This window comes from Zootermopsis nevadensis, unplaced genomic scaffold (assembly GCF_977971745.1).
Source record: "Zootermopsis nevadensis isolate Lab colony 2312 unplaced genomic scaffold, Znev_1.0 Znev_ptg000029l, whole genome shotgun sequence".
Taxonomy (NCBI): domain Eukaryota; kingdom Metazoa; phylum Arthropoda; class Insecta; order Blattodea; family Termopsidae; genus Zootermopsis; species Zootermopsis nevadensis.
The window spans coordinates 4,628,586-4,655,487 of NW_028259161.1; the positions used below are offsets into that span (position 1 = coordinate 4,628,586).

At 39.5% G+C, this 26,902-nt stretch overlaps 2 protein-coding genes across 5 annotated transcripts in view; one reads left to right on the forward strand and one right to left on the reverse strand.

Annotated features, from left to right (window-relative positions):
* The window catches only part of LOC110835779 (uncharacterized), a 347,536-nt gene that overhangs the window by 33,776 nt on the left and 286,858 nt on the right, over positions 1 to 26,902 (forward strand). The window lies entirely within an intron of this gene.
* On the reverse strand, positions 1,284 to 12,383 carry LOC110835783 (uncharacterized). The gene is made up of 7 exons (XM_022076354.2): positions 12,235 to 12,383; positions 8,692 to 8,859; positions 7,588 to 7,819; positions 6,683 to 6,756; positions 5,160 to 5,259; positions 3,165 to 3,325; positions 1,284 to 1,977 (listed from the first exon to the last, which is right to left on the reverse strand). Exons 2-7 carry the CDS (start codon positions 8,847 to 8,849, stop codon positions 1,740 to 1,742), a joined length of 963 nt encoding a protein of 320 aa, XP_021932046.2. The 5' UTR covers positions 8,850 to 8,859; positions 12,235 to 12,383; the 3' UTR covers positions 1,284 to 1,739.

Sequence of the window (26,902 nt, forward strand, 5' to 3'; positions counted from 1 at the left end):
ATCTATGAGAAACGTACTGTCTCCTTTTTCAGCCCCAAAGACCAAGCATCGACGTCTTAACAGCCGTGAGAACCTCATGTCTTGCCAACAAGGTGCTCATCATATGCCTGTGGAGCGAGTCTATAGGAAAATCCTCTGACGCCATAGACATTTGAGTGCAAATAACGCTTAATATCAGTTATGGCTCTGATTATACCGTTTAGATAAATGTGTGTTTCTTGGAACACGATACAGAAGCCAAGGCAATGTCCTACGCAAGCGATAACAATCGAGCTATGCGAGCTGCATAAGCAGCTCGGGGTGTCATATGAAGCGGGGAATCGCTTGTTGTGTCCTACGTGAGAGACCGCAATAGAAGCATACGGCCTTCCTGCGCATGCCTTTTAGACACGACTAAACTGATGCTCTGAGCTAGAGTAATTACTATTTCGGTTGAAAAACCTATTTTGCCATTTTGTGTTCATGAATGTTTATTTCGTAGTAGGCGTGAATTATATAAATCTTAAACAAATTCTTTTCAAATTTTTCTCAGGAGTTTCTTGGCATCAGTGGATGAATTATTGACAGATTACAATATAATCTGTGTTCAAACTGACTATATAAAACTAGTTTAAATATTTCAGAATGAATGCTTCAAAATTATTTCAAAACTTCTGGTTGGTTAAAACGTATTTGTTGCCCATTTAATAAACAGCATTGGCGTTTATCCAGTAGCATGTCACGGCCGTCAATTCAGCTGACACCCAATTACGTGGTCGTCCTGTGCTCGTCAAACTATGACAATGACTTCATCCATATTGACTTTTAGTTGACTCGACAAAAGCAGTGGTCAAGTCTGAAAATTGGATAGTACATAGGATTTAAATTGAGGTTGTCGGGAAGTTGGGTCAGCAATACATCTCTATGAACTCCTGTATGTTTAAGCAAATGTTCCCAACCCATTTCTGCCTCATATTTACTAGCTACAGAACCTCCAGATCCTCATATTTGAGCTTTTCTGATAAAAGTTATAGGAAATATAATATATTTTGTATATTCTGTAAATAATATGAGACCCGTTATGCACTTGTGGATTCTGACATGTATAATCTTGTAGGTGTTTATGAACGTTTTGAACAAACGTATCTACCCGTCGTTTAGGTTAGGCAAGACTACAGTTTACAGTTTCTCATATTTTCATTTTACGTTGAGATTTATATCTCACAGATATGAAATGCACATGCTCATACAAATGGTTAAAAATCAAAAACTTAAAATAAATAAATAAGTCGTAATGCAAGTGGTTGCAGATTATCAAGAGTTGTTATATTCAATCACTTTTAATTAATTCTGTTTCCTTAAAATTACATCAATGTCCTCGAACATGTATAACCGCATTCTGTAAGTAGTTCCTGTGTGTGTTTCCAAAATGCATTTCATACATTTCCTGTGTCACAAAAATACATTTCAGTCTTTCTTTCGGGAGTGAAGTGTTCAATATTATGAATTTGTGCGATGCGCTATTGTTAGAAACGGATTAAGAAAAGTAGACAAACGCTTTTATTGCTGTAACGCTGAGGTAAGCTTGTGATTTTCTGGAGTGGTGTAACGTATATTGCCGTCAAGTTCTTCAGGATGTGGTTCAGGATTAACGTTTTGTAATTTTGCTTTCTCACTTATTTCTTCTGATGTCATATCCTATAAACTTTCTGATTTATGATTTCTCGTCCATACTGACTGCACAGATTTGTGATCCCTTTCTACCACATTCTGTTGTAAGGTTCAATTCGAAACTTCTGATTTTGTCCGCCATGTTTTCGGAACCCAATCAACCGCGCTCCTTGGTATATATTGGCGCCTTCGACATCCAGAACCATTCCCGTACCGCTCCTGATGGTAAAGTCGTCATCAAAGAACCACTTCTGATTGCTACCCCCATTGGAGCTGAATGTGATGACGGGGCCACCATGGCTGCTACTTGCGATGTCTAGAACAAGCCTGAAACAAAAAATACTTGACATTGTTACAGTCAATTGCAATAACAGCCTTTTAATATTATCATTTTGTCTTTGAAGTGTCTTCATGCAGTTTAATGTATCGCTGCTCGGTGGTTTAGTGAACGCAAATCGATAAGTGACTGGCTGGCTTAAGATCGGACGCACTCCGGTTAGTCAAGACAAGGAACATAAGACATACCTGATTCATGGTCATCATTGCGCACCAATTAGTCAGTCACGAACAGGATGTCGGAGGATGAGCTTGTTACGGGTGAACTTATGATCTGGGAGTGGTTGTAAGTCTTTTACTAACTGGACTTGTTCTTTTGTTCAGGATAGGGGCGATAAAATACGTCACAAAATGTATTTATTGAACTGAACTCTGACCGATGAAAGTTTAAGTTTCACGCGAATGTCACCGGAAACTACTGAGGATTTGCTGGAACGTGCGGGAACCAATGACGAAAAATATTACTAATTATACAGTAGAAGAAGCTTCTCTGTGGCAACATCATTAGAAAAATGCGCAATTTATAAAAGCAACGTATTAATTATTAGTTCTTTGGTGATCGGTAAGATGGGCTCAAGTCAAGCGTAATATGTATTGCCTTAAGCACGTTTTACGGAGCGCCAAATAATCAACATTTTACAAGGAATGCGGCAATACTTACGATCAGCAAAATACATTTAGAATTCCTTCTCCTACTATAACTTTGTACGTTTCTCTGCTGGTGCCTTGATGAACAGAAATCTAAATTAAATATTTATTTAATTGCGATGTCCCATCATAATGAGTGTGGTATCGACGAAATACCATTTCGAATATTTCTTGGCTGCTGAACCGTATGACCTGGTCTGATAATATAAATATTTTGTGTATGAGTTTTGAAATTAGTCCACTTATGTTTGCAATTGTTTAAACAAGTCAGGAAACATATGCACAGCGTAGCAATCCTGGCGGCTTAGTCAGAATTTTACCTTTGACCTTTTAACCAAGGTAATAATTCAATTCAATTCATGATAAACAGGGTAACCTGAATACTTCTCACCTAGTCACTTCGGCTCGCATAAACTCGTTGAGGTCTTCATACAAAATGTTATGTGTTGAAGACGCGTTTGACCCTTGAGTGATGCAGAAGTACCCTTTGCATGGTGTGTTCACCATAGGAAAGACGAGACAACACATACCCGCTAAGTTTACTGTAGATCATGTTGTTCTTGTATTCCCACAGCTGGTTGTTTCCCCCATTGTAGGGCCACAATACCACCTGAGCGCCATTTCTCCTTTCATTGTTCTTGACGTCGAGAACCATCCCGTTGGCCACACACTTGATAACGAACGGCATTTTCTGTGTACATTCATATTAATGCAGGTTGTTACTACACACGAATTTAGCTTTTTACGTTTACAACTGTAAGAAGCGTCGTTCTATAACCCTTTGAAGCCAAGTATCATTTGCTTTATAACATTCAGTAACTCTGCATATTACCCACAGAATGTATTTATAGGTTTTGTATGGTTATCAGAACAAAGCTGTTATTTCCTTGAATAAACGTTTCGGGGGAACATATTCGCCTCCATATTCAGAGTTGTGGGTGATTATACCCTGAAGATGGAGGCGATGTTTTTCTCCGAAACGTTGGTAATCACCTACCAGATTTCATGACGTCATAATCTAGAAGACCACAGTTCACGTTTTAGTTATAATGTATTTCTGTCTGTCATTGTTTACTATCCCAAGAAAATCCTTGATTGGCATGCGAATGTCTCAACGACCTACTGATTCAGAGGTGCAGGAGGTGTCGGGTTCGAGACCAGAATGGAGTGATGATTTTCCCGCATGCCCTTCGCTGACAGTGTCAGCACTTTGTGAATGTGAGGGACATCGCCGTGGTTCGGGTGCCACTTGCCGAGCACCATCTTCATTATTTTGATTTTTCAATAAACAAAGTGACAATCCCTCCCACCTTGAGGTTCTATAACAGTGTACCTGCCGTGGATAAGATGGCCAAGAAGGAAAAGTCGGGTCATAAAGCCACAGTATATCACAAGTCGTTTATTCTATCGTCAGTTTGTTGTTCGGAATTTGTGGCTTTAACGGTGCAAAGTACTGCGTTGTGTTTATTTTTGATAAGATAAGTGTAGCCTTATCTAGACTTTTTTCACGTGTCAGGAGAGGTGTTATCGCCCATAAAGCATTAGTTGTTGCATAATAATGCTTCCATATCTAAGGAATACTTGAGCGAGGCTAGACCAAAAGCTCATGATATAATCCAGAGGTTCCTAAACTTTTATATCTTGCGCCCCCCTTAAAACATTTCATAAATTTCACGCCCCCCTTCCAGAACAAGTGCAAGCAAACAGATTTGACATAAAATTTAGCTGTGAGTGTACAGCACTGTAAGACAAGCCTCAACCAAGCAAAGGATGTTAACAATGTTTCTCCATATTTCGTTAAAAAAAGTTTTTCATACAAACAACACCCTCCCCACACCCAGGGGACGCGCCCCACACTTTGGGAACCTCTGATATAGTCTACGAGTTCTAGCACCAAAGTTCAGATGATCTTCATCACAATCCTCACCACCAGTCATTATGTATTGGTATAATTTCATTTCAGTACCTGATGCAAATAGAGCACTGTGAAATATTTAATATTTAGTCAGTGTCCCTTTATGGTCCTACTGTACACATAGGTTAAGGCATTTTGAGCACGAAGGTGACAACATATTTGAATTTAACTTCGAGGTTTAGAATGCGTTGTCTTCATCTAGTCTACCTATAATGTTATGAGAAATTACATGCACGATTACTGTAAGTGGCGAATATCTGATGACGCGAAAGGAAGCTGTTTTAATTTGTCTACAGGGACCGAGAATAACTGAAAAGTCAGAATTAGAGTTGGGAAGATGTTTTACTTTGACCCGTTCTCTCACTCTCTGTCGTTAAAAATCATGAAGTCGTTTTTAAGAAACTTTGCCTGCTTGTCTTGTATGCTACATTTAGAGAATGAATTTTTAGCATCAATAAAACGTCGTTTTGACCAGTTCGTTTCTGAATACATACGCACATAAGTTCGACAGTCACGGCAAGACTAGAATGTTTGTTTCTTTTTCTGTGTGTTTAAATTCGGAGCCTTTGCGTTCTCAAGATATTTTTGCCCAAATATGATAAATACTTACTATTACTCGCAATTGAATTGATGTGAGATATTTGTGTGGTAACACGTACGTGTCACTGGATGGACGTTTCAGCCGGCTGATAAGTAAACGACTGACTCTTCTGAAATAAGCACATTGAACATCTCGTTATCATGAGTCATGAGAGGGGAGGTGAACTCACAGTCAGCCAATGGGATTCTTAAAAGGCTGTCACTTACTGAATCTAGCTGATCAATTTAGAGACTGAAGTACACGCAGCAGATCCCTTCATCCAGGAACCGAGCCTCAATAAAGTTGAAATTGCCATTGGGAAATTAAAAAGTTACAAATCTCCCGGTATTGACTCAATTCCAGCTGAACCAATCAATGCAGATGGTAGGACACTGCACTCAGAGACACATAAGCTTATAGTCTGGTTTTGGAACCAGGAAGTTATACCACAACAATGGAAACAGAACCAATTGTTGTCCCTAACCATAAAACGGGGGCAAAACTGAATGCAGTAACTTCCGAGGTCGACGTCATACAAAATTTTATCGAATGTTCTTCTGGCACGGTTAACGCCATCTAGGAATTAGACTATCGGGGACGATCAACGTGAATTCCGCCGTAATAGGTCAACTGCTAATCAGATCTTTTGCAGTCGACAAATATTAGAGAAAACGTGGGAGTATAATGGGTCAGTACACAAACTATTCGTGGACTTCAGGAAGGCATATGACTCAGTCAGAAGAGATACTGCATGTAATTTTGAGTTTGGAATACCAAAGAAACTTGTTAGGTTAATTAAGATATGTATGGACGGGGTATCAAGTAGAGTTTGTACAGGTAACCTTCTGTTGGATCGCTTCCCAGTGCATAAGGGCCTAAAAGAGGGGGATGTTTTATCCCCAATGCTTTTTAATTTTGCTGTAGAACATGTAATCAGGAAGGTCAGAGGGGATAAGGAAGGGCTCAATTTGAATGGTCTGCACCAGGTACTTGCCTATGCTGATGATGTCAATTTGCAGGGGGATGGTGTGGATACCATAACCAAGAATGCAGAAACTCTCCTACAGGCTAGGAAGTCTTGAATTTTTTCGGGAAGTAGCTGGTTTGATTCTGGGGCAGGACATGGGCTGTCTTTATTTATACTGTGACTGTAGCCCGCACTCCCGTTTACAAAAATAAAAGACAACCAAAAGGACCTATGTTCAATACTGAGATTGTTTGTTCATTATGACATTCGGACTCGCTAAATCCATTTAGCTGACACCGTTTTAATTTTTAATATTTTACAATTTTAACTTCGAATTACCCTTTAGAGTCCGGCATATCATTGTCATTTTAACGGGCTATCTTGCCTAAAACTCCTGTTAAATTTTATCCGTTTACTCCAAAGAATGCTGTAGACCTAATTACGATTACTGAAGTGTTTATGTTCAGTGTCCACAGCCGACATCTCTAGTTATTAATTCATTTGCATTAAACATCTGGTTACACATCGGTGTAAGCGGTGTGCTTGGGTTTGCAAGCAACTCCCTTTGACGATGCAAAGACTTTACATTTCCAGGTCAGTCATTTTGGCAAAGACCACTCGGCCCTCGGCGTCATTCTGGAGCAACCTCGAACCCAGTAGCTTCGGACAAGAGATACAACATAACTTTGCAACAGTGGATTTGCAGTTCTACTGTCGTAATGATTGCTCTTGGAAATCATACGCATTACCTCCATTTTTATACGTGGTGATGGGTAGACACAAAGGAAAGTTTTCTTCTCTGCATCTTAAGGAAATCTAGGCTTGTCATGAGTGTGTGTATTGGAAGGCGGGAGTAAGACTGAAGGCTGAAGAATGTAGTAAAGTTCATTTTGTTTCTGTATGGAATAAGGAAAGGAATAACATGGATCATTACAAAACTGAAACAGTCTACATTCTTCAGCACAACAGATCATTTGGAAAGCGTAGGTGCTAATTCTATATGACTCCTGCTAAAGGATAAGAGGGCTCCACATATTTACACATTACACTCGAATGTGTTCACGAATTTATCTCATTTCTGGTAAGGATGTTTTTGCACTGTTCGTGGAAATATTTTGTGCCCTAACCTTTGTTACCTGTGAAACGATGTCTTTGACTTCATAATCTCAGAAAATCCTTAGAAGATGCTTCACATTTCACGTGGTTTTCCTTACACTTAGAAAACGCCTAAGTCCACCTTGTCCGCTCACAATGAAGTTTTCAACATGCGAGGAGATACCGTTCCACGTTCAATTAAATCACTTCAGGCACGGGGCTGAGGAAAATAATATTAAACTTTATTTATGATTTTCAGTTCCAGGCAGGATTTCATCCTCATGAAATTACAAATGTTTTAACAAGTTACAAGACATATAAGCTTTATTCTTTGTATAGAAAAGATGTGTCATCTATCAGTGGTTGAATGTATAATAGAAATCGGGTAATAGCTCAGTCATCATTAACTGGCACGACACGGAATTTTTGGTTGTCTCCTCCGTGCCCAGAAAAGGCTAGGAGGTTCGTGTGGTTATCCTTCGAGGCGTCTTTCACATCTAGCACGAAATTCAGCCCGCTCTTGATCGTGAAATCATCTTCGAAGGTCCACTTCTGGTTGTCTCCTCCATTCTTGCTCCACATTATGATCTTCCCGCTCTCTTCACCTCTCTCAATATCAAGAACAAGCCTGGAACCGAATAAATTGTGTTATAATGTTTGCATATTGAGTATTTGCAGGCCATCGAACGTCACTGTCTAGTGGTTAAGCACGCACGGTTTCAGATCACGGCTCTGAGACCTTCAGTTAGGCCACGGCCGCTGCCTTGCAAATTCCACCCAGTTCGTTACTCATTCTACGGTATGTAATACGAGCTACTGATTCCATCGTTAAATAAGTGCACTGTATCAACTAGGCCTATTTAGCCTCGGCAGAGGAAACAGGATGACTATAATACCGTAGAGTTATATTAAAGTAAGAGGTCGTGGTCTACTTTAAGGTAGGCCTACTACTCCATGAGTAGCCAGAATGAACTAAGGAGAATTACGAAGATGTTAGTTGGGTATCAGGATCGAGATTCGAATCCAGGACGTCCGGAATAGCAAGAATATGTAGGGCTGTTCAAAATGCCACGACGTTCGGAAGCAAGGCCCAGATGTGACGACAGTATTCAAACGGAGCCTAGGATAAATTGCAGACAGGCGGATTGTGTATTGCCTGAGATTAACATTTTTCCTTCCAGAACTACCGTTTTTATAATACATATTTACTTATTAATTGGTAAGGACTCGTTGAGCTCAACAGGATATACTTTTCCTTTTATTTTCATCCCGTTACCCCATCTTCTTTCCTCTTATCCTTTTTGTGCCTTTCTTTTCTTTGTAATCACTCTAAAAGCTGCCTAATAATAGCAGCATTTGTGAAATATAACATTCTGCTATCTAGGGTTATTTTTGGGAACTTTTTGAGTGATGTTTTACAAAGTTACTGACAGTATCCTGTTATGCGTGCGTGTTTGAGACCGGAAGTTTACAAGTGCGATCCCAGTAATCGGTACGTACCCGTTAAGTTCGCTGACGATATTCCCGTTCTTGTATTTCCACTGCTGGTTCTTGCCACCGGTGAAGTCGAAAATAATTACTTCTGCTCCCTTACAGTCGTTATTGTCCTTAATATCCAAGTATTTTTTCGAATGCACACTCTGGATGTAGAAAGCCATTTTCTCAACGCTGTAAATGGAATAAAACATTGATATTGAAACGACCCTGTAATGAAGAAAGACTGTTGCCCCTCCTGTCGTACTAATTGCATTATTTCGTACATTACACCCTCAGAACGGTTGTTTCTTTATAAACTCAATTATATTTATAGCAATAATAATTTCAATAGTTGCTTTGTATAGATGTAAAATGCAATCTCTCTCAGCAAGAGTAACGCGTACTGCAAGTATGTGCGTAATTGAAGATGTACAGAACAAATAACATCGTATTGGGTTAGTCATATTTTATAGACCTATAAACTGCGACCAAAAGACGATAAAAATTTAATCATTGTAAGTGAACATCCGAAATTTATTATATATCATTATATTCTACATTACAGCAAGTTCTTTACGAAAATTTTTTCATGCGTTTAAAATCAGAGTCGACGCGATGGCCTAGATATTCTTTATACGCCCTAGAGATGCATTTCGGCAAAGTAATTCTACCGTGCCTTTATTAAGTAACAGCGCCCGAACTACGTAATCGATCTCGTCAGATTTGGTATGGTACATACACAGTACTTTGTCGAGATGTTTTAAATTTCGGTTTAGTTTGTTTAATTTTAAGGGCCACTTAACGTAAGCTCGACTGTACTTTCACGTTCAAGCATTACAGTGTAAGAGTTTCGTTCGCCTTAATTCGCCTAAGTGCCGCATCACGTGCCTCGCCGTGTATTGGCTTTGGAAAAAATGTATTGAATTAACTTACAGTGATCCATGTCTTGTACAATATCTGTATTACACTCAGTGATTTCGAGAAAATCGCTAGTATTTAGCAGTGGCTGTGAAGTATGTGCTTGCAGGTAGACGCGTAAAAGAAATACATTTTTAATACCACGACCAAAGGTGTGTTTTACCCACGTCCCTTGCTCGATTCCGTGATGGAAGATGACAGCAGTTGCAAATTAAACTAACGCAGACATGAGATTTGAGGTTCTCACGGCGGTGAAGATAACAATGTTGGTCTCCTGGGTTGTTCGCAGATAGATAGATAGATACGAAAGTTTAGCAGAAACATACTCTCTGAAGATGGAGACATTATGTTTCTCTGAATCCTTGGGATCTACCTGCAGGTCCATACTGCGTCACAACTCAGAAGATCAACATCGTTAAAGTGGGTGTCTATAATTGTATCAAGGATTACTAGTTCTGAGTATGTCTGAATAGCATATTACGTAGTGAGATCCACTTTTGTGCGAAAATTCCTGAATTGGTTGTCTTAAATTCTCAGCAAACTCGACTTTGGCTGATGTGGAAGCGATGTCAATAAGCAAGAAATATAACAGGAACTTCTGGAAGCAACTTACAGGGATTTTAAACCAGTAACCTGTTGAACACATCCCATTGTCTTAATTAGGTTCATATCGACGTTTCGGAAGTTACCTGTGGTTTCGTTAACGAGTGACTGGCATTATGCTGTCAGAATATTATTTTTTTTTTAGATTAGTGGTGATCGTTGACTCCGAACGTGTAATAGGTTATTACGCTGACTACTAGCTTAGTATTCAAACACAAAAGCTTCGTTTTCGGTCCCAACCATCGCCACTGAGCTGAATAAAAAATAAACTTCTGTCAGTTGAATGACCTGATAACGGGATTAGAAAGAACTCCAAATATTTTGTGTATATCGAGAATACATCAGACAATACAGCGCCCAGCAGCCCTAATCAAAACGCTTAGTCATTGTCACGTACCTTTCAAAATATTGCATTTGGATCATACTACCGAATTTACTGAACACTGCAAATTTGGTTCGGAATTATTAAGAAGAAATAAATACGCATTTGTAACCTGTATGTGTTGCTGAATTTTCCAAAAACCAACCTATTTGTTATAATTTGTTATTTTGATGACAGTACACCATAATTCGAATTGTGGAGTTAGGTAATGATCAGAGTTGGAAGAAGGATCAATACTGAGACAAAATGGCCGCTTATCCTCAGATAAGATGATAAAATCCGTATTGAGGACAAACTACTCTCGCCATTTGGAGATAGTGAGGTTTAGGTCTATTCGGTTGTCACAAGAGCATGTAATCTACGCTTTATTATCTAAATTTCACCGAATATTTATGTAAGCTTATTAAATAACAAGCATGTTTATTTAAAGATTAGATATTTCTATGCTTTAAAATAACTTTTAGGATTTTATTTCTCAGAAACACTCTCAGCTCCAGAGGCCATATAGCACTGAATGAGATACTGATTATCCAACGAATATAAGTCTAACCTTTTACAGCTCTGTTTGTCTGTTGTGTATGATAAAAGTTGAAAGGTTCTTAGAAATACCAAAAAAAAATTCTGACTTCATAAGCAGCTTACAAACGGTGTTAACGCTAACGTTATTCTTGAATGTCCCTCATTCCAGCTTCTAAACAAACTAGCGAATATTCATGAAACTTGGTACGAACATCATTTCATTAGAGTAGCAAACATTCATACCAAGAATAAATCGAAGGACTTTGGTAGGTGTAGCAATAGAGACACTATATGAGCGTAAAATTTTCTGCAGCGATATACTTTCAAAAAATAAGGAGCTATAGTGCAGGTGATGTTTTTGTACAGTTTGATACAACATGTCTACCGTGTGATATATGGTCAGCTTGAATCACTGAAGCTAAGCATGTGAAAAATCATAAACTTCACCCACATATACTATATGAGATATTTTTTATGTTAGAATGTAAAGAAATAACGACGGCCATATTCTCTGAATTATACTAGTAGAAATTTTGTGAACGACTTGACTAATAATTTTTTTAATTACCGATCTTCATATATATATATAATTTCTGTTTTCAGATGGAAGGCAATTAGGGAAATAGGTACTCAGTTGTTTCCTTAACTTGTTATTAATTTATCATGCGTCCTTGATGTTCGTTGTTTTGAACAGTTTGACCTGTCCCACTGAGTAATTAATTTTGGGTTTAATTAACGACGCGTACAGTCAAAGTGGGTGTATCGCGTAGAATAATGCGACGAAACGTGAATTATAAATTGGAAATTAGGAGAAAGGAGCGGTCGTGTCCTTATTGAACGCTGTCCCCAGCCTCAGTATTTGCATGAGGTGACTGAGTAAAGCCACGACAAACCTCAAAGAATTCTCCGTGCGGAAAATCGGTACCTCCCAAGTACGAAGAAGGCGTGCTAACCTCTGACAGCTACGATGGTTTTGGCTTATTTGCTGTGACAATAAAGGTGAGGAATATAAATTATGAATATCCGCTGTTTGTTTACTTTCCAGTGCTCTGTCTATCCTACCCCCATATTTAATCTTTACCGAAGTTTAGATGCAGTTTTACACGCCTATTTATGTAGTGTGATACGAGAGGCTGCTTACTTACGTGTCTCTGCAGTGTTGCTCTCTTGAATGAAGACAGATGAATGTTGCTAGTCTCTAACTGAGCGAACGTTATATAAAGACACTATCTAATCAGTAGTTGGCCAACAGACTCCGGTTGTGTCAATTTAATTTGAAAAGTTACACTACCACGAATTTCACCATTGAAACATTTACAAAGAAAAGGATTGCCCTAGCTGAATAAACAAGTGATATCAATTTTTGGGTGTCTTCATCTGCATTCTCTCATTGCGATGTGTTAGACGGAAGAGCACTCGCCTGCAAGGAAACTGAAATAAGGACCGAATATGCTGCCTCAGTACCAACATGTACTGACTAAATGGAGCAGAGGCGAGCTAGATAAGCCTATTATGCACGCAGCTAGTTATCAGATCGACACCATTTTTGGAACCTGAAGGTTAATTTCCGTGTTCACATGAGTTCGCCACCGGCCGTTACTCCGAGACACACCCAATTTCCCTAAGATTAATTTTAATATCATCTTCCCATTTATTCGTAGGTCTTCCGACTGCTTTTTCACCGAAAACTGTGTATGCATCTGCCATCCCCCCCCCCCACCCACCCACTCGTGCTAAATACCAGCCCATATCTTTATTTGAATTTTATAACATTTAGTGAAGAATGTGAATTACGTAAGATTTGAGGTTTTCACAGCGGTGAGTATGAAGATTTCTGTCTTCTGGGTTGTTGCGCTGTGTAGTCTGGTCGATGTTAACCAACGTTTCAGAGGTCATACTGCCTCCGTCATCAGGGCGATGATTATGAAGATTTCTGTCTTCTGGGTTGTTGCGCTGTGTAGTCTGGTCGATGTTTACCAACGTTTCAGAGGTCATACTGCCTCCATCATCAGGGCGATGAGTATGAAGATTTCTGTCTTCTGGGTTGTTGCGCCGTGTAGTCTGGTCGATGTTAACCAACGTTTCAGAGGTCCTACTGCCTCCGTCATCAGGGCGATGAGTATGAAGATTTCTGTCTTCTGGGTTGTTGCGCTGTGTAGTCTGGTCGATGTTAACCAACGTTTCAGAGGTCATACTGCCTCCGTCATCAGGGCGATGAGTATGAAGATTTCTGTCTTCTGGGTTATTGCGCTGTGTAGTCTGGTCGATGTTTACCAACTTTTCAGAAGTCATACTGCCTCCGTCATCAGGGCGATGAATATGCCAATAGGGTGTGTGTGGGGCTAGGTTTATAGGTGCCTGCTCCCATTGGCTCGGGATAGGCTACACCATTCACATTCCATGCGAACTTTAGAGTTAGACTAAGCCAAAAAAATTTATGGAAACGTACCGATATAGGCTCTATACATACGTACGCCTATAATACATGATTTATTACTTCGGCTTATGGTAAGATATTATATATTAGTGGCGGTGGCCTCCGACGGCATGTCGTCGCACTTTTGAACGTGACCATGCAATGGGCATGTTACAAAGTCCCATAATTCTGTTTAACCTCTTACGTTCTTATATTTTGTCATGCATAATATGCGAACGTAGGGCAGTTTTGCTGAGGAAAATTAATTGAAATTCGATTACGATACAGAAATAAATTATTATTTATACTTTAACGGGATCAACTGTTGAAATATAGTGTAGTCATAAACAACTATAATATATATCAAATCTAAAACTTCTTGACGATGGTGAAGAGTCAATTGAATAAAAATTTCCTTGGATATTATCCATCGTCTAGTAAATAGGATAGGGATTAGCTCTATCAAGTGGGCCCAACTGTGTAGGAACCTGAAGACGGAGATAGAGTCCCATCTCCGAAACGTCGTTTTACGTTTTATATTTACTAGACGATGGATAATATCCAAGGAAATTTTTATTCAATTAACTACAATATAACAGAATAAAAGACCCATTTGTCTTTCTGTTTTGAACATGGAAAGCGCGGCGACAGCTCAAAACAGTGACATTCATAACTTTCAGGTAGTTGAAGTCTGCGTAGCCTGAATTGACACAGATCCGTAAAGTAATCCGCCAGAGAAACTAAAAAGCCAAAAACCCCTGTCTTCATCGAGTAGAGTGACGTTCCCTCTGTTCTGTTTTGTTAGGCCTGTCATGTTGTGAATCCATTTTTGCTCCGAGCATGAGTCACGCCGATAAAGCCACGCTATCTCAAGTTACAAGACGTGTGCAAATATTTGGTAGGGGCGGGTCACTAAATTAACGAAGTCATTGACAGTATCACCGATTTTATTTGGAGTTGAAGCGTTGTTGGTCTACAAACGAACGTAAATTAAATTTCGAAATAACTCACCTTCTTGGCCATCGTCATTGGCAAGAGCATCATTGTATTTTATTGAGCACAATTGGAACTTTAACTACAAACCAAGTTTTGTGAAATTCCGGAAGTAAGCCGCTTTCTTCTTGCATGTTATCAGTTGTTTCTTCTTCTTCTTCTTCTTCGACTGGTGGGATGTGGACTGGATTCGTCTGTTTCAAGAAACGTTTCAATATCGCGCTCTTGAGAATATAGTAATGAACTTTCGGATTCTGTAAAAGGCGGGAGGATATTTCTAGACTACCTGAGTGACTATCATCTCCTCAAAAAAGGATTTCGCTCCATGTGGAATTAATCAGTATTAAACGAGGTTGATATATACTTTTTTAATCCATTTACGATGGCTTTTTTGTATACAATAATAAGTTTATGGAAAACGCTACTGATATTAGAGAAAAGGCTTACAGACTTTCGGAATATTCCAAGATTACAAGTAACAAGTTCCGGTATTAGCCTCTTTCCTTATCATGCAAAGGCATTTGTTTATGTGGGGTTAAGAAAGAAGTTTTTGTAGGCAGGAATAATGTGTATTGCTAGTAATCTGACGTCGTATGTCCATTCTGATCTCATTGATTGCCGGGTTATTGTTGTCGCAGTGTCATTAATATAATTTGCCTGGCTTCACCAACTGTGCAGAATTATATGTCTGATGAAAACTTAGAAAAGCAGCTGTTATTTCTCCTTGCCCTTCCTCAAGGATAGGACCACGGACAGGTCGGCTGTTTCTCCTTGCTTGGCTTCCTGCTAAACAGACCGTCGCTGTAGTCCTCGATTTTAGCTAAGTCCAGATCTGATTTCAGTCCAGTCCAGAGACTGAGGTAAACCACTAAAAGTCTCATTTGGGTTATCTGCGAACTCTGACCGAAATGTCAGCCTTTTCTGATGGCAACCAAAACACTGCAGCCCTTTTCCGTGGAGGAGACGAGATTTTTCAGGGTAAACATGTGTCTAAGCGCGGAACTGTGTAACCAGAAACGAAAATTCATTTATAGATATTTGTTTTCTGTTAAGATTACGTAAAACTCTCCTAAAAGTGGCAAACTGAATCGACATTAGGATTGTTCTTAGCCAACTTTCGTTGCACTGCTATTATAATTTTAATGACAGTTCATTATCAAGTTTTTTAATACTTTGCTGGCCGGTTATTTTACCGTTTTGTAGAAAGTAATTCTTTATTCTTTATTAGGTGTCACTAAGAGTGTGTCCATTAGATAATTTGTTACAAAAAACTAGAAGGATAGAAGACAAAAGAAGTAAGGATGAAAGTATGTAAAGCCTCTGAAATTAAATGCCTGCTCTATATATCGTGTGTGTAGGGGATTTCAACAGTACGGACAATAACAGGTACATAAAGCCCATCTTTATGGGTCACTTTGTGAATGCAAGACTGGTCAGCCAGTCGCAGCGGAGCTTCCTAAATTACTATAGCAGGAACATTCTCTTCTCCACACACACAATGCGATCCACAAGGTGAATTATTACCCAAAATGCTATAAAAATGGACTGCAAATGGTTAAGGAACCAATACCGAAATTTACAACCTGCCCACCTACTCTTCAGCACTAATTTCTTTAATAGTTATCACCATTTTATCACCGGAACCAGAGGCATTAACTGGATTGGACACCTCTTCTTTTACCCTCTCATTCGCGCGTTTAGTTCCAGTTCGTTGTACATCTCTGGCCTTCCTCAACCAGAGAATGAAAATATGTGAGGCTGTGATTTCCCTTCTGCACCACGAGCAGGTCTTAACTTTCTGGATTTCATATCTGAGATACCTTATCGAACCCCACGTTATAAATGTCAGCTTGAGTCCTGTGCAAATGAAAAACAAATCGTGACAGTCTAACTGATACTAGCCTTCGAGTTTCTTTCCACACCTTTCTTTTTATACACCCAGTACAGAATCTTTCCGAATTCTTGCTATGACTGAAATCAGTTTGTATCGATTCGGGCTTTCCACGCAAACCAACTTGGAGCCAAGCGGAACTATCTACGGGATAAAACCCTAGTTTTAATTGGACTGTTGTAACGTAACCAACCTACTTGTGCTGTAGGTTAATCGCTATCCGAACAGGCAGGCGTTGCATGTCTGCTACTCCGACTGTATTGAATGAGAACAAATTACTTTTTTGTGAAGAATGAGAGTAGTTGATGAAAAACGAAGATTGGCAACAAAGAGAACAAAAATTATTTGTGGGCCTACAGCGGAAGAGGGCACAAAGAGAATACAAATACTGAGTGTATGGTAATAGAGGTATTTTGTGTGATGAAACCAGGAGAATGAGATGGACGAGGCATGTAGCGCGCATAGGGGAGATGAGAAATGAGCACATATTGTTTTGTTCGTAAGTCTTAAGGGAAGAGGCCACTCAGAAGGCTTGGGTGTAAATGGGAGAATAATATTAAAATGGATCTTTTGGACATCGATTTTGAGGGTGTGGATTAGATTCATTTGGCGCGGGACAGGAACCGGTGGCGTATTGTTGTGCACCCTGAGGACGAGGACGAAGATGGTTCTCGAACGAAACGTTGGTTTTTTCGCCTTTGAAGCACCTGACACGGCTGGTAGCCCGAGAAGAATTCATTATACTTAGTCGCCATGAAGGCTTCAGATCGTATAAAATAGGCCAGCGTTCCAAATTCTTACAAACTCATAATTCACTGTCATCATAACGTTCGTCTTTTAAGATTGAAACATTCAGCCCTTAAACTAATTATTCTTTCTCTCCTCCTCTACAAGCAATTTAAAGGAGGGTTTCTCAAACATGGCCCTTCTTTCGAATAAACAAAAGAACGTCAGTTGGCTCTGTTCAACAGTCCAGTGACATCCGACTGAGCCTGTACAAGCCGCCAGTGGCCGGATCTCGTAGTGTTGACCCTGATTTTGCTTTTTGTGTTCTGTCCTTGGAACTGAAAGGCGTTTTGTGATGTACGCTGGCCAGCTGTGATGGAAGAAGGCAAGTGACCGGAACTTCTAGGTGGGATGCGTTGTCTTCACACAGAACGTGCCGATGGCAGGGGACATTTGATTTCGATTTCTGTGTCACGTTTCGGTATTTTGAGGAGTATACGCTGTTGAAAGTAAAATCAGCGCGGCACGTATAATTTTGAACATATTTTACATTTTAATCGTCCTAGAGGACTACGCGGAATTACAACAACCGGCATTTTCATCGCCATGAACACGTTGCATTTTATGCAGATAGATCGTCTAGTTTGGTCTTCATGAAATCAAGGTGGACACAGTACGTATCTCGAGTGGCAAAGATGTTATATGAGTACCGATTTTGTTGACGAAATTTCTTGTAAAGCGTTCACTTGGAAGACCTAGAAAGAGATCGGTAATATTAAGACGGCAGTAAATTGTGAGGTTTAGATGTAACTTGCTCAGGTTCGTGTCCAGTGAGTAGTTTTGTCATTAGCAGTGTTAAACTTTCGAGTCTACTAAACAGATATATACCCAAAGGAAGATTACTTTGTAGTTTGTGTAAACGTTCATTTGAATTCAGAAAATACTTTTAAACTACTACTGATTGACAAAAGAATAAATTAAATAACTTTACGAAACCAAATCCTTCTTGAATTCAACTTGTCAAGATATTCCTCGCGTTTTATGGAACCAGAATTTACTTTGCAATATTCACAAGATATCGATAGTGGTTCAAGACCAAGGCTTTGTGTAGCTTGTCTAACTTGGAAGTGTTTATAGTGAAACGTTGTTAGCCCCTACCTAACCCCCAGTCTGAAGGGCCACCCCTTGTCAGATGTCTTCAACTGCTTATTCAGTTTATTCGCATCTGTCCTCCATATCTGAATATGTTTTCCTCTGTCCGCAACTTGAGGACGGACGCGCTATGACAAGGGACCCGTTTAATTTACAACTGAAAGTCGTATATTCAGAAGTTACCAGAGTAGCAGTCCCATTAGACTGTCCGCATTTACGTCCTTGTACTGGCCCGTGCGAAATTAGGAAGAAGAGACGAAGCCATGTCAAAACTCGTTGCATTTGCCACATGCCATTATTTCCGCTGCAAACAAATTCTCGTATAATGCTCTGCATTAAGTGGGCGGCAACGAGATTTTGTCTTAGCCTGCGTGCGTGAACGCAGATTATGTCAATACAGAAACGAAACCGGAAGAATAAATGCATCCTGTCTCAGATTCGTCTTTGTTTGTGCATGTATGCCCCCCAACAAAGGCCAGTTGTTACGTAGCTTTTGATAGCCTCTGGCTAACAAACTGAATTGTGTTGTCGCAAAGGAACTCGTTCTGTTGAATGAATAGTTCCGTTTTTAGTCGCATAACCATTCCCCTTGGTTGGGATGTATTAATCTTTTCCAAAAAGAAAAAAATGCTTACAGGAGACACGCAAATGTAATTAGTAATAACGACAGTGGACATGCTGTTCGTCCAAATGGAGGCAGAGTGCAGCCTAAATTAGATACAGACTCGCTAGAGTGAAGAAACCCAGCCAGCCGTCAAGTGTAGGGTCTTCATAAGGGCATACTCAGTATATATTTTGGCATATATTTTTTTATTGCAGTTAATTCTCGGAATTAGGGGTTTCGTACATGTTGTTCATTTGGCTTGTGCCGTTTTTATGCTGAAGAAGAAAATGGGCGAAATCATTTCGGGTATCGTGAAACCTTGATGTTAGGTTTGGAAGGAATTGCAGTTTACTGTTCCTCAACCAGAGTGTGACAGGAGGGAGTTATGTGTGGATATTACACGGAAAGTTTAAGCGTACTGCAGAATATGCAGCGTAAAGTAGCGAATCGTTGCCTCACTGACTTTGTAGCAGCTCTTTAATTGATAAGGATAATTAACCAAATGTTGGATCTGTGAATGTAAAACTCGGTGATATGTACACATTTTATATGAAACGTTGTTTTGTGCATTAAAAGTCAAATATGGCTACGGTGTGAACATCCAAGTTGTGTCTGACAATTATCAGCTGGTGAGAGACTGTAGTGGAAACTATGTACGGAAATAATTTGTATGATTATTAATTTATGCTAGATTCTAGATTCAATTAGAGAGATTTGAATGAAAGAAAACTCAGAAGTTGTTCCGGTAAATTCATATTTCTTTTCTAATTGTGGTAGTGGTGCATTAACTTCTAGAGTAAGCTCAACATGTTTTGGAAAATTCAAAATTAGTATAACTGTGTGAATTTTTTTCTGAAGTTATTCTGGTGATGGATGCAATAAGCACCATTGAAACATCGGTGAATGTCTGATACACTACACGGCCTAACATGTCACACTCGCTGCCATGATAACATTTTTCTCACTAGAAATGCTTCAGTTTACGTGATTTTGAATTCATATTGTCAACTTATAATTTGTTGCTGTGTAGTTCATCATCTATCTTATGTAGTCTGATGTTTGTAGCGCAGACCGTACGCTAATTTACACTGAAAAATTCTATCAGCATTTCATTGACTTTGGTTTTTGTTGGCATTATTGATGCCTAATTATTCTGCTTCTCCATTCATAGCCACCATGCAACACGTCATGTCTGTAAGACAGTAAACTTCCTGTAATTAAAATTTTTTAACCGATTCCATGACGCAGTCCTCTGTACAAATAGAAAAATGTCGAAGCATCACGAATCATATCTGTATTTTATAGTGAAGTGTATTCATATTCACCCTGTCTCTCGTCTGTTAACATTGTCACTTTGTCACCATCTCGGGCACTTGGCAAGGACTGTGGAAGGTGGGTCTTGTTGCTAGTTTCACTTGAGAAGGACATGAAAAGAGACCACAAGTAGCTATTGGAAAACGCCTGAAGGTATTACTTACTGAAAGCGGCAATACAGGGAAACACGATGGTGTGCATACTTGTAAGGATGTTCAGGCATACGAGTGTTGTGTCCACATTTCACAGGTGCTTTGAATCTCAATAAGGATTGAGTTCTGTAGCTAAATGTCTGTGTCAAGGAGTTGGTGACGCCATCTGTTCTGCAAAACTAGACAAATGCGTAGTCATCGTCTCAGCGTGATTAATAACAAATTCGTATTTCGTTATTACTATTTAATTATACGATTAAGTAGCGTCTTATGATGGATGATATAAATGACAAATAGGAAGAGAGAGGTTCGCCAAGCGTGAGCACGACTACAGAAAGTTTTGTTTAGTATAAATCGTCATGTGGAGCTTTCAATTTATTAAATGTCAGGGCACTAATCTGACGCATTACCGTGATTAAAATTTCTTTATTTCTTTCGTTTTGATTTAATTTAACATTTTAGTCGTCATTATAATTTCCATCTGTAGTAGCACATCTTAATTCTTCCTATTCTTAATTTTGCTCTAGCAGCTTCTCGTGTTCCAAATTTCTCTTCGGTTCCTCATTTCATTTTCCTTTCTCATATACTTCGTCTCTCAGCCTTCTCTTTTAAACTTCTGTACATCTTGTTCTCGACTCTTATTCCATGGCTGTATGAATCTCTTATTAATTTCACACACTTTTCCTCTCCACACACAGATTTTTTTCTTTTCTTTTTCTTTCTTCTACTTCTAATTTATTTCCATCTCCTCCGACGTAAGTTGTTCGTCTTAGTTCAGTTTTGCTCGTGCATTTCATCTTCATCGTCAGCATCTGTACACAGAAAAGCGTATTTTTCCTGTGTATTATTTGCCTCTCCTTTCCATTAACTGCTTGTTTTTTCTTTACCTCACGGTGTCACATCAGCTGTTTCGACGAGTGTCCCCGAACCACTACCGTATTGAGTTATTTAACAGAGTTACAAAATATGGGTCGTAACTCGCGTTCCAGCTACCTCGTGACGTGAGAGGTCAGCCTCGATCATCTGGCAGGCGACACATACACAGCAAGTAGGCAAATAGTTAGCGAAACACCCTCTCCCTTGTTGGAGACTGTCGATGCGGCATAAAGAGAGAATTTTGTGTGGCTTCATGCGTTTCCGGTAGCAAATTAGCGGAGTGTGGTGGGGAGATGCGGGCAGTACAGTAGCACCGTGGTGGGTGCGATATTTGCTGTCATAACTTCTCGAATAGGAGTTCTGCAGACACAGAGGTACTCAGTCTGTTCTGTTTCACCGACTTATACAACAGCGGTAGGTTTTACGAGGCTCTATCTAAACATTACATATCTGTAGAATTCTGACGATAGTTGACACAGTATTTATGACTCGTCATTGGACATTGTCTTTCGTACCAATTTTATAAATCCTCAGCGTTTTGGAAATCGGTTCTACTCCTTTCAGCGGTTGAAAAATTATACTCTTTTGGGCCCCTTGCTAGACCTAGTCTCCGAACCTATATATAGGCATGTGTCTATTTACGATAGGTTGCATATTCTCTTACAGCACTACCAATTTCCGATTCTTAAGCCACTGTAGGATTACTTTTGACTTTTTTAAAATATCTTTGTCCATAGACACTTTATTTGAAACTCTGAATACATTTTGCTGTTTATTTTCTGATTAGGCCTATTCAAAAAATAAAATGATTTTAGACTGAAAGTTGATTTGATTATAGCAAACACTTGCTTGAAGAGAGTGACCATGTTTATTTAAGCTCATTTGGTGTGATGTTGATATTGTGATGATGAAATACGTCGTACCAATTTTAACCTCAAGTCTTCGTAGTAATTAATAAACAAGCTGTATCCTTTAGTATACTAAAATTATGAAAAGCTTCTCTCTAACTCTGTACTGTAAAGAGAAGATGTTAAAATGTAAAATCCAATTAATATTAAACCAGCCACTTTCGTCACAAGTAATACTAAGCATATATTTAAGTTATGCTATAATATATTCTTCTTTTCGGCAAACCCACGGACTAATATTGCCGTGACCTTTACATGGCACTGTCCTGCCCGTGACCTCAAAGTAGCATGTGTATGGTCAGTCAGATTCCTACAGATCGGCAGAAATATGCGTTAGAAGAAATTACTGTCGAGTAACCTTCAAATTTTCAAATTCTTCTATTCGGCAAGCCCGCGGCCGGATATTGTCGTGACATTTACTGAACGGTGACCTGTCCGTGAACTCACACTGACAGCAGTATGGGCACTCATATTCTTACAGATCGGTAGTAATATGGGTTAGAAAACCCACGGGCTTATTTTATTAGCTTTAGAATTATATCTTGAGTTTTCATCTACAGTGAATGAGGTTGTCAGAATCGAATGGTGTGCATTTCGAAAATACTCCACATTTTAGTACATCGCGTTTCCCGCTCCACTCTTTTAAGTACACGTTTAGCTCAAATCGCTAGAACATTTCACTTGCTGAGCAGTCTCAAAATAAAAAAAAAATTACGAATCTATAAAATTAAAATAACAAAAGCCTCAAACTTGACATTGAACCGTGTTTTTTTCTGTCCATCGAATCCCTTCATGAAAAGAACTGCTTGTTTCTTGTTGGGCAGGAAGTTTTAAAACTGAATGTGAATGTAAAGAAAGGCCAAACACATCGTGTTGAAGTGAATCAGTAAAAAGTCTGTTTATAATAGTACTTTTAGAGGCCCCCCTTGGATTTAATTACTTATATTGATAAAGAAATTCTGGTTGTATAGGAAAGAGGCTTGTTTTGTTGTAGTAACAATGGCCGTAATGTGGTGCAGTCATGTGTTTCGGGGAGAATAAAGACCTTGCCGTCTGCCACTATCGAGCTGCACGTCGTGTTGGGTTCGGTCGGACGGCGCAAGCACGCAGCGGGCGGAACAGGACGGCCTGCCACACATCATCGCACAGTGCACGTCAGAAATAAAAAGTGAAATGAATTAGGAAACAAATACAGACAGACAGACAGACAGACAGAGAAGAGTAAAACAAAAGGAAGGAAGAGAAAAAACTGGAGAAACAAGTAGATATAAAGAAAATGTAAAAATGTACTTAATTGCAACCAGTCCATGAAGGCGTACGGGGTAGTTGACTTATAGCTCCAGGTACTTATTAAATAAGAGGTTCGGTGGGCCCAGGAGTCAGTCTAGACACAGTGGCTGCTTATGTTCGGAAATCAAACTCTGGTCCTCAGTCCCTTCAAGTAATTACAGGACAGTATTTTAAAATGGATCATCATCGTCCCATCCACGTCATTCCAAACTCATATTTGCGTATCAGCTATTAACGTCTGACCCTAAGAATCCTGTGCATTTGACAGATCGTCGTTAAACGACGGATTTCACGCAAGAACGGTTTACATTAAGCAAAATTAAGCAGTGATTTTGTGGTGTATCATTGTAAGACGTAACGTGGTTAGCTCCTACTCCATGTTCGGAAGGACGTAAGTTCAGATCTCGATACTGAGACCGGTTATCCTGTCTCAGTTTCTTCGTAGTTTTCTTTAGTTTCTCTAGGAAAATACAGGGATAATACCTCCATTTAAAGCACCGTTGTCTCTTCCACATCCTTTTCAATTTACCATTCACTAATCATCCGATAATTCGACGATATATAAGCCTAATGTGAGCCGCTGACAGTTCGTTAAATAAAACAATAATTAATATATCTCTGGAAGCCACGGCCTGAAAGTGTCAATGCCCCAGTAATGCTCCATTCTTGCTCTCCGCTGAGTGCATTCTACTCCATGGCGCTTCGTATCACATCATCAGCACACACGACCGCGCTCGATTTCGTTGGGCGCCGAGGTCGATGGTAGCCAGCTCTAAGTTTTGTCTTTTTGTTTTTGTTTTTGTTTTGATGCATATGTGTGTGTACACGTGGCATCCGTCCGTGAAATGCATTGTGCGCGTCGAGCGATCAGAGGATTTGGTTGCTTGCTTCGATGCCTTCCGGTTCTGCACTGAGGCATGAAAATCGTACAGTTCAAATTAGAGTCAAATTGTAAGTAAAACGGAAAGTCTCGTTAGAGAAGGAACGTTCAGGCGATGTATACAAACACGCGTTTCTTCTTTAAATATTATGCCTAATTGGAATGTTACAAATCACTTTGTTTCGCGTGGATGGGAAAGTTGGTCTGTCACCCTAGGCCAGGGTTCACACCGAAGCAACTAGCAACAGTCGACAGGTGATACAAGATGTCACTTTGGTTTATACAAAGCAACTTTCATTGCAGTGTGAACAATTCATACCTAAATGATAGCGATTTCGCTTTTAAAATGAGCTGTCGTGGTCAGGCGTTACGTGTCGAAGCAATTTTTCTGCTATATCGCCTGTCGCTGTGGAGGGGGCTTGTTTGTTTCTTTGTTTGTTTTCACAAACTAACAATTTGATAGCTTTGGTGTGAACGTGCAGCCGATACGATTTCACGTATCACCTATCACCTATCGCGTGTTTCCTGTTTTTTCGGTGTGAATCCTTCCCAAAAGTAGGAGAGAGATTGAGGATGACTGAGAACGAAGTGCTGAAGGAAATATTTGTCAAAAGCGGGAGAATATAAAAACAAATTATTCGTAATTTGTGCTCTCTGTCAGTTATTAGTGCAATCATATCAGTGAGCGAATGATGGGCGGGACGTGTAGCACACACTGGTTATATGGCAAATGCATGCTAAATTTTAGACGGAAAATACAAAGGGTCGAGACCTATAGGCGTACATGGAAGGACTGAAATTACAAGTTAGGTTGTGAACTGGATTTAGCTTGCTGGCCAATGGACAGCTGTTATGAACATTGTGATGATTCACCGAGTCCCATTAAAGGGCGGTATTTAAAACCACGGTAGACTTGGATGAGGAACAGTTTATCAATGCAACAATAACAACAATAATAATAATGATAATAATGGTGTTAACGAAGAATTTTTAACACCGAGTTGTCTGCTTTAACAACTTATAACAAGTCCAAGAGCCATTTGGAATGAGAAATAAACTGGACAAAAACACGGATACTCTCCGTCATGCCTTCTATACGGAAGACCGGATGGAGGAGAGGTTTCGCTTTTTGCGATGTGTTGCCATGGAGATTGTCACGATCTCTTTCCACAAGAGTTCTGTTCTGCAGTTTCCATTCAACTGTTAAGTTAGGGGGAAATTATTATTTATATTCAGTTACAAGGGATGTGCTGCAAATACTAAACTTCGCCAGACGTGTAAATAACATGGAGACAAGTAAAAGGTCAGGTTTCTCTGTATATGCAAATAATAATGGAACCAGCAGTTCTCAGTCTCCCTCGAATGCTTTTGAACATCGCTGTCTAACAAATATAAAAGAGAACGGAAATATTTTATTTGATTCTGGTTGATTCTTGCGTGTCGGAACGTTGAACGAATTAAATCGAAACTTACAATTGCACGGAAATGCCCTTCATATCAGGTGTTACGATTGTATCGTCGGAACTGGATAATTTTTTAAATTATAGGTGCCGTTTTCACTGCTGGTATAATGTTTATCGATGACCAGTGGTTCAATTATGAAACAGGATGTAGAAACTACCCATAAAGACGTGTAGTGGGAGAGGCTTTAAGAGACGATACCATCATCACGCACGGCATTCATCGCATTAATCTGTTAGTATTCTTTAATTTTGTGAGAAATCGTATCAACAAACAAAAACCAATAAGAAACGAACAATAGCATTAGCTGTTGATTCACATCTGTGTCTTTTCCGTGGCGTCATGAAACGATGTACTGTGTTCTGACACCCGGTGAACCCGACCGGGAAACCTTTTACTTCTGCCTGGCCATTTCACTTTGAAGCTGATACCGAATGCAGACTTTAGCAAAACCTAATTTAACTTTACCTTCGGCCTTTTATTATCTTCTTGTGCGTGAATAATGCACAGGAGAGAAATTATTTGTTAAATTCTGCATAAAGCGTGCGAATCTAATTAGATATGTGTCACGCAGTGCCGCTAGGCAAGCGAACACGGACGATGACGTCGCATGAAACGTGGAGTTAATGTAATTCGTGTAATGAAGATAATCTCTTGCTTAATTAGCTTTATTTTGGACTTGACAGCCAACTGCATGTTTAATGCAAAATCAAGCACTGTCATGATACTCGCTGATAAACGCTGTAGGTAGAAAATATCTTCTTGTGCTGGCAACTACTGGTTCTTCCCTGGTCAGTAAAGGTTATTATTTCAGTATGATGTCGATATCACTTTGCTGGAGATTATGGTTAACTGCAGTACGATTTAATGCCAACTTCGTATTCGTGTGGCTCCGGAGATCGGTTATCCTGACTGCGGTTTTCGTCAGTCCCCTCAGGTAATTGCTAGGACAGTGGACTTTCCTCAGATTGGGTTATGACGTCTTATTTCTATACCCTTTCCAATTCATTATATATTAATCTTCATTTTGCCGTTCGATGCTGTAAAGTCAGAATTGCTAACATCGTTGTTGAACTATAAAAAAAATTAGTCCTGTCGCGATTGATATGCTAGAAATCTAGTTTAATATTCCTAGAATTGGGTGTTCGAT

Bases quoted from the DNA above. Each gene is read 5' to 3' on its own strand.
- LOC110835783 (XM_022076354.2), bottom strand. From the start codon at position 8,849: ATGGCTTTCTACATCCAGAGTGTGCATTCGAAAAAATACTTGGATATT. The intron at 6,757-7,587 runs TGAGCTATTACC...TCTTGTCCGAAG, and splicing joins TCGTGCCAGTTAATGATGAC to CTACTGGGTTCGAGGTTGCT. The intron at 5,260-6,682 runs GTAAAGTCTTTG...TGCTTATTTCAG, and splicing joins AAAATGACTGACCTGGAAAT to AAGAGTCAGTCGTTTACTTA.